Source organism: Branchiostoma floridae, chromosome 7, assembly GCF_000003815.2.
Source record: "Branchiostoma floridae strain S238N-H82 chromosome 7, Bfl_VNyyK, whole genome shotgun sequence".
NCBI lineage: Eukaryota > Metazoa > Chordata > Leptocardii > Amphioxiformes > Branchiostomatidae > Branchiostoma > Branchiostoma floridae.
In genome coordinates this window covers 12,983,567-12,997,033 of record NC_049985.1, presented here as the reverse complement: position 1 = coordinate 12,997,033, position 13,467 = coordinate 12,983,567, and the positions used below count along the sequence as shown (strand labels likewise).

The 13,467-nt window shown below is 38.2% G+C and overlaps 1 protein-coding gene across 3 annotated transcripts in view; it reads right to left on the bottom strand.

Moving 5' to 3' along the window:
- The window catches only part of LOC118419150 (cGMP-dependent 3',5'-cyclic phosphodiesterase-like), a 32,699-nt gene extending 21,064 nt beyond the window's left edge, over window positions 1-11,635 (bottom strand). Inside the window, exons 1-5 of one of the 3 annotated variants that reach the window (XM_035825463.1) lie at window positions 11,377-11,635; window positions 9,975-10,098; window positions 9,338-9,390; window positions 4,730-4,804; window positions 3,645-3,686 (exon numbers count right to left, since the gene is read on the bottom strand). In XM_035825463.1, the coding sequence (XP_035681356.1) occupies window positions 3,645-3,686; window positions 4,730-4,804; window positions 9,338-9,390; window positions 9,975-10,098; window positions 11,377-11,415 (333 nt within the window). In that variant the 5' untranslated portion in view covers window positions 11,416-11,635. The remainder of the gene's footprint in view (window positions 1-3,644; window positions 3,687-4,729; window positions 4,805-9,337; window positions 9,391-9,974; window positions 10,099-11,376) is intronic. The other 2 variants (XM_035825461.1, XM_035825462.1) reach the window with 2 other exon arrangements.
- Window positions 11,636-13,467: the final 1,832 nt, after the last annotated feature.

Below are 13,467 nucleotides of genomic sequence, written 5' to 3'. Positions count from 1 at the left end.
GCTTTCATACAACACTCTAACAATTCTTCCTACTCTGCTACCTTTAACATTTCCATGACAAAAACCAAACAGTTGGTTCCATCGAAGATATAAAAGCTCCTTGGTTTCATAGATAACTGGAAGCCCTCAGTACTCTTTGATCTAGACCTTCATAACCATGCAGCAGATACACTGTATCTCAATTTGTCATGAAAGACATCTACACAACATACAAGGCCTAAATGTTCTTGACAGTAAGCCACCTAACAGCAGTAAAATACCAACATCTCCACTGAATTTGTAATATAACCATTTGTGCAAAAGTTGTAACACATTTACAACCATCTATGGCTGTCCCAGGGGTACCGGTGGGTGGGAAGAGTAGCTGAGTTCACATTGTTCAGCAGTTTAGAGGCTGGTAAAGAGGGCTACTGGGACTATGCTGCAAGAAAGGGCACCCAAAGGAACTCTGTAGGATGTGATGGAGTCATGCCAGTCATGACAATGAGCCTCAGACAAAATCATCAGACAAAACACAGTGGCATTTGGGGCTGGCAGAAACAACATGTTCTCTTCATTATTGTTGGGTGAAAATTAAAAAAATGATAGAATCTTGTGGAAATGAGAAACTGGGAGAACATAAGTGGGAACAAAAGGTAAAATGATTTTCATTCCATTGCTTGCATACACAATCATCTAGTATACATAAGCAAATACCATTGGGTGACCTTAACCCTTCAAATCAAATGCACCACATAAAAGATCAAACCCAAGCTGTTAACTACATTAGACAGTTCAATATGCCTCAACGGTTCAACCCTCTTGAGAATCAAAGGTTCCGGTATGTTGCTACACTGTTGCAAGTTGATAAGAAGTACCTCTTTGAAGTAGGGAAGCCAACATGGCACCCAAAACAAAAGATAAGTACATTCATGGAATCTATTAGCATATCAAATTTCATGTTGAGTTGAAGTGAAATACTATAAGCACTCTAATTAACCTTGGCTTGATCTTAGCAACAAAATCAGAACTTAAACCTTCTCTATTCAAAACGCTGATACCTCCTCCATCTTTTGCCGAGGCAAACATGACAAAATAATTGCATACCTTTTATGTGTAGTAATGCCTATTCTTTGCGGATGATGAATCACCAATTTTGATAGCTTGTCAACTGGAATAATTGCAGCCTCAGAAATGATGTCTGCGAGGTGAATATCCCATAAGGATTCTGATAGGAATACTACCTGAGTAGTAAATCAGCAACAAGAGAGATTTCGACAAAGTACTAATTTCATTGGTATGGAGGATGACAGGACGTGGACATATAAAAAAAAACACTGTAAAAAGACTCAAAAGAAAATATTTATTTACCAGTATGAGAATGTATGACAAAAGGTCTGTGTATCCTTACAACTTAAAGCAAAAAATATGATCAAAAGTGATGTGATGATCTCATCAATGGCTTTATAATGTCCACTACCCAATTTTGTTTGATGCTTACATCATTGGGTTACTGGTGTTGCTACCTGGCCAAATAGATTCTATAAGCAGCTTACAAATTATCAGTAAAACATTTTCAATGCTGAAAATCCAACAGTTTGTTAAAGCAAACAATTTACAGTTTCTCTGCAATCAAAATATTGGCACAGCCATACCAATGAGTAACTGTCAATGCAGAAATATTCCCTGTGATTTCATATTTTTGGCTTTTGTAGTGACCCCCCATGAAAATTTTATTCTGTCTTCTCCTTGCCAACTCCCTTGTCTAAATGCTATGTGTGTGTACTTTATATCGTACATTATTATGCTGTATTGGAGGCACCTGTTATAGGGAAGACACATAAAAATTTACAAAGCACAGAATGTACACAGACCCGATCTTTGAACACTGGATATACTTTCAACAAGTACTAAGTATCCAGAGGGTAGACATGATTAGATCAGTGATAGTAGGTGGTTTCCAACTGCCTGTCCATAAAGACGCTCAGGTTTCAGTTACTTTATATGACTTTTGCGCTCCTGCAGACTCAAAACCACTGCAAACACTCCACTTTCTCCCTACCGCAAAATTGAATGGAAGTTGTACAACTTTCTGGTATGTAACAATCAATCCAGTTTTTCCTCATACACAGGCTACATAATAACAGGATGTTTGAAAATCTTTTCCATCTTAGTCTTCCTCCACCTCTGTCCACCTTTAAGAAGTCTACAGACATATCTGAGACAAACATATCCCTCCATGACGCATGTACAGCCTTATCTCACACAAGCGGGATGCCCACAGCTACTCAATCAGTTCATACACTTTATGCAACATTGATTTTATTGATTTTTGTCATCTCCACCAGTACTTGTGAATTCACTCCAAGCTATATGTACTGATATAGTACAGCTTTGCTATCTCACTTATGCACATAGCTTTCAAGCAGACTAAAGTAAAGATAACATGCAGACATTTGTAAGTACAGACAGCAGATAACATTTGGATGAAACAATGCACACTACAATACTGTGATGGAAGGATTGATTATAGTCTGCTGTGATATGCGATATGATATGATTGATGTACATTTGTACTAGAGATACAGATGGCTACAAAGGCACTGAAATCTAGGTAAAGTTATTTTTCTGGTGAATTCACTTATCGCAGACATCAGAAACCTGCTCTGTTCCATATCTGGGACATTCTCATAACTACAATAGTTTCAGCACCACAGACAGACCACCTGTTAGTCTGACAGCCAGCTTCAAAAGTTGGCAGTTATAATGCTTAGTAGGACCAATGAGATCTCTGTTTGCAATACTTCTATCTGAGGAAAGAATTTGTCTATAAGAAGCCCTTGAGGTAGACAAAGCTGGCATTAAATTACAGGTGATAATGTTGAGATCACGGTGTCTTGCACTGATCCCATTGTGACAAGAAATTTCTCATTCAAGCACATCAAAGGGGAGCTGTTATTGGAGACTATCATTTCTCCATGAGTTCGATGATAAAAGATGTAAGGGATGTTCTCATATAAAATCTTAGAAGGAGGTACAAATAGCATTTCTACAAGCCCCTGACAAACTTCTTACAACAGACTGCTCCTGTACTAAATTGTTATAGCCAGTGGCATTCCTTCTGCAATGTTTCCTGACAACTTTGAGCTTTTTCTGAGTCAATATTTTGAGATTTTCTTCATGTGACAGTTTGTATACAGGTTACAGCAACTCAAACACATATGAAACACTTTCCTCTAACAGATGCTGATACATAAACACTCTGCAAAGTTATTTCTAGCTACAGTTTGTACAGGCAACACGTGTAGTAGTCTCTTAGCAGCAAAAAAAATGTTTCACAATGTATAGAGATAAAATGTTAGATCCAAACTCTTTCCTACACACAACAGATAGTAATTAGGCTGTGTCGCTATGCTCTTACACTTGTTCCATCTTATCAACTCCACCTAATTTATGGCTGGCACCCTGAAGCCAACTTGCACACTTAAGCTCAAGCACAAAAAGGAAGGACAACTAACACTGGCTTCTCCCAGCATATCAGCTATCTACTGACGTCAGTACGACATCATTTGTGAGCAAATCAAATGAAGTGCATCATTAAGAGCAAAAGGCTCTGCAAACCACTTTGAGATAAGCTACCAGTAGGACAGTAATGGAGTACTTACAGGGAAGCGCACCTCCTCTTCTAACACATGTTCTCCAATCACCTGTGAGACAGTTCATCAGCATTAATATCAGCATGGAATGGAACGGGGAGAAATTAGTTAAAATGAAGCCAATAGAAAAGCTCTTAGCTTCAATGCATCAAAAACATACTGTAACTACAATGCTTCTCTACTCTTCCCTACAAAGTTTCTCTACTCTGTTCAAAAGAGGACCTTGTGATTTGCAGCTGATCAAGACTGAATCTCAACCTGCCCTTACTCCTGAAACTTCACACAATACATGTAGGTCATGAGAAATCATTATCATACATTTAGGTGCTATACAACTTCATCTATACACCAATTACACATATTTTCAAATGCATATGTTATATCTCCTTACAACTCATGTACCAATAAAAACAAATGAGTGTACTACAAGTACTGCAAACAAATTGGTAAAAGAAATAAATGTAAATTATCTTTATCAGAGGAATCTTATAGAGAATGACTTTTCCCATATAAGATCCTTCATTGATGAATAAAAAACACCCAGTATTGACTTTCTGTCATGGCCGGGTATTAAGCTGCAGTGTTCCACGATAAGGACAACACAGCTAATGGACCCTGTAACCTCATTAAATCAGTCATGCCTGTCTATCAACTCTATGGTCCGCCAGGAGACACCATGAACATTATGAATCTTGGTTTATAACAGTTACAATAGGAAATGATAACTTCTCACCTACAATGAAGAAGTTTAATTCATTTTGATCTATTGTGATATTTCCTGAGTGTCTTATTGTTGGCTATAGGTTAAATAAAGGTCATCAAGAGGTGAAAAGTTGTTTAGCCACACAAATTTATTTTCTTGGTTGAAACTTCTCAAATATTTTTTAGCAAAAATTAAGAAAAAGGTTAAAGATAAAAACAAAGGGCTGGGAGGAAAACATGATCACTCTAAAAACTGGGCGGAGAACCAAGATACAGACCCCCCTTAGATCTTTTTCATGCTGCTTTTCAAGTCAAGCATAAGTTGATTTTCAGTCAAAGAAAGTACTCACAAATTGAATTGTTGTGGTCTTAGCATCTTTGATCAAACTTACCTGACAGAAGAACTCCGCTGTGTCGTCAGCAACAAGCAATAGGAGACAGCACTCTGCTCTTGTTACCTTTTGTAACTACAATCAAAATACACAAAACATGTCATCAATTATAGGCATCTTCCTACAAATTAAACATCAGATTAAAAGAGAATACCTTTTGTTTAAACCCGTGCAAAATTTCTACTTGATTATGTTGTTTTGTGTTTATTCAACCTTGAAAACCCATACTGTGTTTGGCTTAACGGCCACTAATTTCATGAAGATGAAGAGGTCAAACAATATTAAACAAATACACAGAATACACAGATAAATGTTTGACAAATGCGTCTTTTGGAAGAACAAAGTGTCCCCAAAGTAAGGCTGTTTCAAGCTTTCATTTTTTTCCGTCTTACTTATTGTTTGGGAGCCCATGTTGTCAATTTCCATTGTCCTTTTACGTTTACAAAAATAATTTGTTATCCTAAGCATGAAAGTGCACCTGTGTTGGTATAATTGGTGCTACCAAAAATTCGAGGTGAGTAATTTCTTGTGTTGAATGACAGTCAAAAACTTCAATATACATTTTTATCAATTTCATGTGATGACGTTCAGTGTTGTGTTGTTTTTTAAAGAGTAGACAAGATTTTCAATCCGTCCCACCAAGCAAATTTCTGTTCTGGGGCAAAGGGATGCGTCCTCAAGACCGCCCTGCCCCAGAGGGGTACTACAAGCTGACAAAACGTAAACAGCAGAGAGAATAGCTGCATCAAGTATTATGCAAACACTTGTGGTTAGACAGGGCTTCTATAATGGGATAATGCTGGCATGACAGAGATGGATGAATGTATCAGCGGGCTTGCCATTGACCCTACAAGGCCCACAGTACTAAGGAATGGTTACATATTGTTATAGCTGCGTCCTTCCTTTTCGTTGGGGCTTTCTCAATAGTTTGAGATGGCTCATGTAGCACTGATCAATGCCAACAATCTCCATCAGATGTCAAAAGTAGATAATAATACATGACTTAAGTTTCAATCAATGCTGATGATATGGTTTAACCAATTTGAAAAAAAAAATCTACAATGGCAAGAAATTTGAGAATATCTAAAAAAAATTCTGGCATGAACCACATTTTGCCAGAGCCACCATAACATGTTGAAGAGGACCCTAATGATGCTGGTGGCCAATGTGTAAGGTGCTACTTTGTTGTTACAGATAAGAGCTATGGGCACACAACTGCAATATTATGGAGTCTTCATCTGTCTTAATGAGTATTGTGTGAAGGTGTGATTGATGTCTGGTTGTTTCCCACACTGTCGTTTAAGTTCCATCATATAGTCCGCACCACTGGCACTAAATGACTGTCACTGGACAACTTCAAATTCTGGAATGTGATAAGAATTTGTGCAGATATGTAGTATGTATCACACATCAATTTGGTGGATAGGTTTTTTTTTGCCAATTATAAGGGATAGATACAACTGAAAATGTTTAACTTTTGATGCAGCAAGTTTGGACTTCTTCCAAACTAGCTGTGATGTTGATGACTGTGCATCTTCATTTGGCCAGCACAGAATCAGAAATACTGTAAAGATACATTAGCTTTCATGCAGAATAGCCAGTATGTGCAGGCAGGGCCACAACAGTGTGTTCAGACATAACTTACAGGGGTAGTTTCCTCTGAGTCTAGAATTGCGATACAAAACAGTAACCTTGTCTCATTTACAGAAGAACCTAAATCTAAACCCATAATGTAGGAGGCTGAAATTTGTAAGCTATCAATACACAAACCAGTCACATCTCGAGACTTTGTGTGCCTCACAGTTTTAAGCTAGAAATATCAGGTCTTCAAATGCTGCAAGGAAAGGTGGAAACTCCTTAATATGTTGCTACTACTCCTCTTTAATTGCTGTCTGAATATTACATATCACTGTCAGATACCTTCTTGTAATGAGTTATATCTACAGCATAGCTGCTGTATCACTCATCAAAATCGGCCTGATTCCAGCGTAATACTTCTGTTCATGACCTTTCCATAATTCAGTCGTGTGCCTGGCTGTGTTCCCAGGCGGAGGGTAGGTCCCATTATGCACAAGCAGGGTTGATGAAGCATTACTGTATGTGACCCATAGGGGGGGTTAATCCTAGGATTATGAGTTTCAGGAAAGCCCTTGGCAAAACTCTGCTCAGAGAGCAGAAAAATTACAGCAAAATAAATCTTTCCTCAACATTGAGATCAAGAGGTTGTTACATGTCACTGGGCTGGACTTACAATCCCTGGTCCTGTTGTTGTTATATTGGTATTGATTCCATTATATATTCACCATGTTCCCTGTCATGATCTATGGCGAACTTTTGGTATTTTTTGACACACTTTGAGGTGATATTTCATGAAGAGTTACTCCAGAAAGGGTATAAGGTTAGGAAATTTGACTAAAATGCAGTGCAGGATCAGTAACACAATATGAAAGATGCTGCTGCATTTCCTAAACCAAATGTTAGGAATATTCAACCTCCTACGCAGGGACACCCAACAGCAAATCCGCCTGTCTGGATGTACCCTGCTTTCTCAACTGTCACCCTTAGTTCCTGACTGCCCTGCTTATAGATATCAATAAGCTTACCCTTATATATGCAAGACCCCTTTTGAAAACTATAAGGCCTATTCTCTGATTGGCTGACAGCTGGTTTGGGGGAGATGTCAACAGGAACTAAGAGTGACGGTTGAGAAAGCAGGGTACATCCAGACAGGCAGTTTCGTTGTAGGATGTCCCTGCGTAGGAGGATGGGAATATTCTGAGGTGGCATTAGGGTTTCAAACTAATATTTTTTGGTTGCCCTCCACCCTTGAGAACTGCTCGAGTCCGGTGAAGCAAAATCACTGGATCTCTTACAGCAGTCCAGAAAGATGTAAGCAGCAAAAGGAGCAGTAGCTTGTGAGCTACACATCTATCATTTTCTGAAATTGTTCAAATGTGATGAAAAACACACAAGCAGCTAAGGTGTAAGTCTACTGTCACATTTTAGTGGTGCCAAATCACTATGCTCAGGCCTTGGTGCTGAACTGCAGTTGCTTTGTTTTTACTTTTCATTTCTTAAAGGGCTCCATTTGACAACCTTAAACTTTCCACTACCTTCAAATTATGGGGTACTTCACATATCATTGTATCTATTTTTATGGCTACATGATACATTTGTATCAGATATTTTTATACTATCTTTCATTATAACAAATACATTTTGTACACAAATCGGCAACTTTACCTTAGACTAAGGGTCACATCTCACTGAAGAGTTCAATAATCACAAGGCACCACATTATTTCCGGTATAGAAAATACAATCCAACACAACACAAGTCTATAATTAATGCAGCTCTTGGGCAACAATTAAAGATAATCTATAGCATCCGGTCTTAATAGAGCCATGAATCTCAGTAAGTCTGTCACATTATTGGTGTATGACTATACACTGAAGATTAATTATGTGCCCTACATAGATTTATTGCATGCAAAGGGTTCAATAGTGCAACATGTCTGCCAGAACATATCCTATGGGGCCTTGTTTGATTCACTATTGAATCCATTTCAGTTCTGGGGCCTTGTTTAAATGCAGAAAATAGTACCGGTACTTTTCCTCTGTGTTAGAATTCCTCATACAGCAAACATTTACAACTCTAAACATACAGCAGAAAGTTTTAAAAGCAGCTTCTCTGACAGTAAAAAGAATCACCATCCTAATTACACTGCCTAATGTACAAACTTTACCCATAAAATACCAGCTCTACGAGCTCCTTGGGAATACACTGACTTACACAACTCCCTTATGACTTAAGATCCACTCTATCTGTTTGGCTTACTTCCAAGTTCCATCAAAGACAACATTTGTTACCATGATTTAACCTCTGCTCTGCTGTATAGGCAAGTTCAAGTCTGATGCATTAAGCTTTAAGGGACCCTTCCTAAATGCCAGTTGAAGGTGACTGATAATATGACTTAGCAATGTTAAGGTTGCCGTATGTAATAACTGCACTTATGCAAATAGCAGAGCTTGCAGAAGATGCAAGGTAACAAGTTTATTATAGTAAGGAACTGATATTTTTATCTAAAAATTTGTTTGACAATATCTAGGTTCCATAGTGAGATAATAGTTTACTTTACAATGTTTTTTGAGCCTTTTGTTGCCCTATGAAGACCTTCAAGTGGAGGTGGGTACTGGTACAGTGTACTGGAACAAAACCATTTTTTAAAGTTTCTAGTTTCTACAGACAAACTTGGTCTAAGTTAACAGAGGCAGTTAGGGTTCATGGTTGTTTACATGAAGATAGGATACTCCACCAAACAGATTCCTTTGTAGCAAAATGAACCATTGTTTTGAGCATCGCCAATTTACAAATAACTAGGTCGAGGTTCAGGTCTGGACCTGGACTTGTGGACCTGAATTTTCTGTACCGGTATGCAACCCTACCTAATCAAGCATTATCTTAATCAAGTATTTTCACACCATAGTGTTAGGACATTAGTAACAGTCAATTACCCTGCCCTACATCTAACCTTACACTAATGGTACCAGAAAATAGGTCATCTGGAAGATGTGTGTGATTGTGAGAAATGAAGAGGATTCTACTCACATATCTGATGACCTTCAGTTGTAGGGCAGGGGCATCTTGGTCATAAAGGTCAGCTGGAATGAGGGAAAAGACACACACTGTAAAGAGCACAAATGAAGGGAAACTCTCTGTTTGCTGCTCGAACCACATGTGACCGTGAGTGACCTTGGGTGACATTGGGTGACAGTGAAGGTCAATGGTACCTAAAAATTTAACCTGCTTCATTATGTTTTGTGACACAAAATTTTGCAATGGCGGAAAATACCGAATAAAGACCATGCATCAAAATTTAAGTAAATAATATGTGACATTTCTCATATAACTTTATTTAGTTACTATAGATACTATGAACTCCTTATCTTAAAGCATCAAGACAACACAACTTTTGGTTCCTTGTTTTGAAAAAGAGGTAGTCATGCAACTGAATAGGTATCTATTATATATAGCTCTATCATATCTTGCAGTCTCTGTATATTAACATAGTAGATTACATGCATCAGCATCCAAAGTGTATATAAAGAGAAAGGCGAGGAAAGCCTGTCAACAAAGGACGCTGAACCTGTAGACCCCCATACTCCAGAAGGAGTGGCTGTCCATCATCATATCAAGTGTAAGCCAATACCAACAAGTAGTGAAACAGGAAAAACAGAAGGATTACCGCAGAGCTGTAGTATTGCCTGAGTGTCGATGGTCCCCGAATCTTGTCTGCGGGCCGGAGCGTGCGACATGGCCGAGCCTTGCTGCATCTGCACCTGCTTCAACCGGCTGTAACAGGTAGCAATCTGGACAAACAGATAACATCATCCTGCCATCACTCACCTACCAACACCTGGACTGTATCAAGTCACGCGCTGCACAACAATGAGATGCATAGACCTAGCTAGCTTCCTTCCCAAGACACAGATCAGTGTATAAGTCTTCTTGTCATGAATACGTCATTGAGCATGCAGCAATCAGCAACAAACATTTCCACAGGGTTAAGACACAGGTCCAATTTAGTCACTGATTGAGCCTGATTTGCTATTCCGGTTCCGGGGATGGAACAACATGATTGAGGGAACACAAACAACATGACTGATGGTCCATACAGAAATTTAAATGATTTTTCACAAGCCATACATGGAAAAGAAATGACATATCCTTGTGACCTAAGATTGTACCAAAAAAGGTGGTTTCGTCAAGTAACATTTGTTATTTCATTACTTGCTCCCTGTAGAACAATTTGTAATCATTATAAGAAGCCTAATTCACAGATGTAACTAGAACTGCACCAAATTACTGAAGACCAATTCGAGTGTGAAATTGAGTAACATTAGAAAGTGGAAATGAAAAGTCGTAAAGAGTAAAACATTACTGTTGCATTTAACTTTTACAATGTCTGCAATTACCACATGTCACCAATAGTTCTACATGTACAAGCATGTACAGCATTCAAGGTGGCCTAAGTCAGGTTCATAAATAATTAATCTGTACAATTTAGGTCAACCGCAACATGGAACATAACAGCATGTCATTTGACCTGTTCTGATGAAGAGATTACATATCAAAAAGAACATATGACAGTCTGACACATGTCAGGCTATATAAAAACATTGAGAAATAAATTACACAACACTTGATACACAAAAGTAAGTTCATATTGCATGCAGCAGATGTGCGAAATCTGGTCCCTTGCCAGACTTTGAAACTGGTGTTTTCATTACATGCATTTCATCTTGAGTAAGTCCTGAATGGTCCGCTGCAATCTCATTAATTCTGGGGATACATGTAACACACTCTCATTAAGGTGCAGGGATGATATCTATCGATCTCTGGCCTGGCCAAGCAGAACCAGGCATATGCATTCACATTACATTACATTTTACAAGTAAAGCAACTTCGTATGTTTGCTGGTGTTTATTTTAGAGGGTAACTTTTCATATACTGATGTGGTCACTTTTGGTCATGCTTTTGAGCCAAGAATAAAGTGGAGTCAGATCATGACAACACTAAAAAAAGGCAACTCCACTAAAAGTTATCTAATTGGTATTATTACAGATATCATAATATCATGTACTTACATTACTCCATGATTTGATTGCACTGCAACCACCTCCCATAGATAATCGCTGTTTTTAGGCTTTCCATATAGTCCTACTGACTGATGCTTACATGTATATTGATGAAAGCTCTTTGATTATCATCGGGGAAAGTGTTCCATGAAATCAACAGATTTCAGTAATGGCCATGTTTTCTTCATGGTTTGATGACATTATGACCTTGAAGATGATGTTCCGGAATTCCACTGCATCCAAATGATGTAACAGTGTCCTTCAAAGAGTTCTAGAACATTCTTCATTCTTTGAAATTACAGGGTGAAATTTATGCTTATGTCATCCAGTCAAAATCAGTGATTTGTACTGGGCTACATCACATAGTTAATTATAGGGCCTGAACTACTTTGTACAGAGTGGTGAGAGCAATGAAGCACTACAGGTTTGAATATTACCAAAATTCGATAAATTGTTCAGTGAGTAAATTTGTAATATTGTGAAATTTGTTTATATTGCAATCTAGCTTTTTGCCATTCTCATCAATTCTACAAGTAAAAAATCAATGTTTACCATTATTGTGGCTGACACATTACTTGATTGGGTTTGCCTATTTACTAGTATGTACATTATACCTAGAGTCCGAGTCTTATAGGGACATCCCTTAGAGTCATCAGAGTGGCCATTGATAAATATCACAATTTTCTTTTCCAGCAACATCATCATTCCTACAGTCACAGTCCCTTGCACAAGCCTACAACCACAAAAATGCATCCTGCTGGCTAATTATTAAGACATGAAAATCATCTCTACCCTCGAGATCTGGTCCCTTTTCCCTAGATAAATAAGGTCAATACAAACAAATCACACTATCAGTGGCTTTGATGGCAGACCTCTTCAGATTTAGATTAAGTAATATCTCATTCAGTATTGAAATAATATACTTGAGCTGCCACATACAATAACATAGCTACAGGCATGAGCTACCAACCATAACTGTTACAGCAGATTCCATCTGGAAGAAATGGCCCTTTTATACCAGTTATGTGACCAGCCTAAGGCATTCATTATTTTGACCAACTGATGACATTTTAATGATGTCAATACATTATGAAATGTAAGCTGTTCAGTATGCTACTCAACTGTTAACATGCATTGGTAAAATACCGGTAGTAAGACTTATACCGGTAGATTAAAAATACTGGAACTTAAAGAGATCTACACATGCAACAATAGTTATTTCTGAGCTGTGCACACTTCAGACATCTAGGTGTCCAATACATCATTTACAAAGCATCGATAACAATGCATTCGAAGACAACAAGGCCAAAAGTTTTCAGTATCTTTTTCGGGGTACGCAGCTCGTCGTGGGACGAACACACTGTCACATTCATTGCCAAATTTATATAGATCATAATTACACATGCTCACGGCACAAGACGAACATGATTCAACAACAATCTTGAATTTCTGTTGGTGACCTACAACTCATGTAAAAGTGTGAAGAACCGTTGCATAATAGCCCGGATCTACGACTGAATGGGCAAAATTGAACGTACGCAGCCATTTTCCTGCCATTTTTATATCTACGCTAGCAGTGAAGTGTTACGTCATAGCGGTTGTGACGGACAGAAGTTAAATGAAAATTCTTGACAGTATACGTCCGTTTTCTCATGACATTTTGTATGCTCATGCAGGTTTATGTTTTATGCATTTACTGACAGAAAAGGAAGGAACATCAGAGGATGTATAAATGTACATACCGGCAGTTAATTGTGCCGTGTTTCTTCCTACCGGTATTTTGTACCCCCTCCCAACCACGCGCCCGTTCGCCATGTAATTCCGCGGCGTGTTACAATTACGATATTACGCTTTTAGCAGGACAAGAGTGGCAGAAAAGTTACACAGAAGAAGTGGCAAGGGTAACCTAAAACAGCAACATGTAACTGGAGAAAATGATGCGTTGGGGATTTGTCAAATCAGTATGGCTAGAGAATTCGTCGTAAACGTACCGGTATTATGATAATAGATGTTATCTTTCTAGCATCTTATTTCCCATCCACCTTGTATTATACTATCTCAGACATTGTTCATGATCAAATTGGTCACATAATTTGATGC